The following is a 2,636-nucleotide window of genomic DNA, read 5'->3' as shown; positions in this document are numbered from 1 at the left end:
ATAAATCGTAAAATGAATAACATCTTGGAATTGTGAATCTATTTGTAAGATTTGTTACTTTTTATTACTTTTACTAGAGATATATAAGCAGTTTTGAACCGTTATTTTTTACGTATAAAATTTTCGTTTTCCTAAACGGCGAAGAGAGTTACTTCCCCTTTATTTACGTTTTTAGTGTCACCTTTTTTATTATTTTTATTTTTATTATAATTTATTTATTAAATATTTAAACAATATTTTTACGTGCATGTGTTCATCAGCTTGGATCATATATATATATATATATATATATATATATATATATATATATATATATATAGAGAGAGAGAGAGAGAGAGAGAGAGGGAGAGAGAGAGATTCCAAAAGAACGTTCGCTTGCAACTTACGTTAGCATTTCCAAACGGGTATAATTTCAGGTTCATGATAGACCCGACCTCTTTGTAGGATCTTTCTGCTTGTCTAAGAATGAAATTAATGCTGTAAGGGCACAATGATTCATAGTGAAGGTCGATGTTTACTTTCGGGGCACTGGCATCGGGATACAGGTACTCCTTGCACGCATCTTTTACCTGAATCAATTAAAGGAATTAAAACATACATTTGAACGTTTCACACATGGAATTTTTCAATATATAATTCGCTCTCCACAATAATTAATGATTTATTTTCACTGCTACATCTGTTATAGTATCTTTTGAAATATGGATTTAATTATCATATTACATATAAAATACATATAAATAAAAGTCAGATTTCCCTTTATTCCAATGACCGATATAGCTCATTATCATATAAGACTAATCTTATATAAAAAGAAACGTTAGATTTTCCCCCTATTTAAAGGATCGATATAACTTTGTAAACAAAAGTGACATAAAAGTTATGCTTCGTTTTAGTCGCAAAGGTTTCCTTAAAAAATTAAGTTTTTCAGTGTCTTCAATTGTCTGTGACTATTGTCCACCTCTTAATTTGTTCGTATGGCTTAAATATGAGGTCAATTAAAATGCTGCTACTGAAAGGATTAGTGAAGGTAGGTCACTTGGCGCCTGGAGACTAGACAAAACTTTGGATTGATATGGCACATCAGTCTGGGAAGACAACTCATATAAGAGAAGAAAACCTTGATCTATAACCTTCACTCGTTTATGGCCATACCCATTATTATGAAAGGCTTCAGAAGTTAATCCTGAAGAAAAAAATCGATGTTCCCAAGGCATCCTTGCGAACTCCTTCAATAGTACAAGAACGATGTATATTGTATATTTTAGTCACACATGCTTCCATAAAAAAATAAACTTTGATCGTATTTACTAATACTTAAAATGATCCTCCTCCCCTCAAGACACAAAGTTTTGTACACTCAAGAAAGCAGAAAACGGGAAGAAAATTTCAAAATCTCGTAGTCTGAGGCAACTATCAGAGTAGAAGGCTTTCTCGACAGTGAAGGCGTGGGATTTTGCTGCTTGTCAGGTTAGTCAGGAGTATGTATAGTATATTTTTTCCTTCCCTTATTTGTTTATTATTTTCATGCTAACAGTCACCAGATTATCTTAATTACTCTATTCTAGGCTACCCTACTTAAAATATTCTCAATAGTTTGAATTAAATTTTATTTATTTATGCATTTATAATTGTGTACAATACCATTGGAGGTGTAGGGAGTAGGACAATTGAATCCATTCTCAAGATAAAAAGAGAAATAAAGTAAAAATAAATTTAATTAAAAAAACAGGTTATTACAACTCTTCTTATTTGTTCTAAAAAAACAGACAAACCACAGTTTTGCAAGTCGATCTCTAAATAGAAGTGGGACTATAGTGGGGGGAATAAAATAAAATAGGGGTGGTGTTTTATGCATGCATTTTGATATCTCGCTTGAATACATTTGATTTCTCATTAATATCTTACCAAATGGCTAAATATGCAAATGAGTCAGATTACCTGGCAAAGTTCTGCGATTTCAGGTGAGCTGCACCAAGCTGAAGGAGGCAGGTTACATCCTTTGCTGGACACGAAGCTGACGAACAGAGCGAGGATTAATGAAGTGATCATGGTGACAGGAAAGAAATGACAACTCTTTGCGAGGAACGAATGATTTTATATCGACCTCATTATCTATAATTATTATCTCTTAACTTTATCAAAACCGCAGGAGTTTAAGTACGTGGAACCAAATATCCAGTTTTCAGGATATTTGGTCACATGAGGTTGACCTTTCAGGCCTTACTTCCTCTTTTAGAGGCAGCGAAAAGTTTGTTGCCTTTTAGCTCCTCCTCTTTCTCACTTTTTCGAAACTGGTGAAAGGTCCATTGACTTTCGTTTCCCTATTTGATAGGAAGGGGAGTTATTATGGGCGGCTTGATGCGGCTCTTATTTGTGAGAGAATACCAACAGGACAGTCAACTATCTTGCTGCCAGAGCAAATGGAACACCCCTCTTTTTTGTGGTGGTGTTAATTTTCTGCTATAAACATACATTGTATCTAGCCATGCCGGTTTGAGAGATGGATAAACAATTCTGCCAGTCAGGCTGGGATCACCATATAGTATCTGTTCTGTCCTTGGGCAAAAGTAGCAAACATCCTTTAAAAGTGAGTTTAATTTTATTTTCGTACTTATCCATTATACTTTTTAGTA

At 33.8% G+C, this 2,636-nt stretch overlaps 1 protein-coding gene across 1 annotated transcript in view; it reads right to left on the bottom strand.

The window, feature by feature from the left end:
• The window catches only part of LOC145253337 (gamma-interferon-inducible lysosomal thiol reductase-like), a 20,925-nt gene extending 18,828 nt beyond the window's left edge, over positions 1–2,097 (bottom strand). The window contains exons 1-2 of the mRNA XM_080112924.1: positions 1,942–2,097; positions 387–569 (exon numbers count right to left, since the gene is read on the bottom strand). Coding sequence (XP_079969050.1) covers positions 387–569; positions 1,942–2,052 — 294 coding nt within the window. The 5' untranslated portion in view covers positions 2,053–2,097. The remainder of the gene's footprint in view (positions 1–386; positions 570–1,941) is intronic.
• Positions 2,098–2,636: the final 539 nt, after the last annotated feature.

Source organism: Euprymna scolopes, chromosome 3 (assembly GCF_053919585.1).
Source record: "Euprymna scolopes isolate OS-2025 chromosome 3, ASM5391958v1, whole genome shotgun sequence".
In the NCBI taxonomy this organism is placed as follows: domain Eukaryota; kingdom Metazoa; phylum Mollusca; class Cephalopoda; order Sepiida; family Sepiolidae; genus Euprymna; species Euprymna scolopes.
This window is presented reverse-complemented; position numbering and strand designations above follow the sequence as displayed.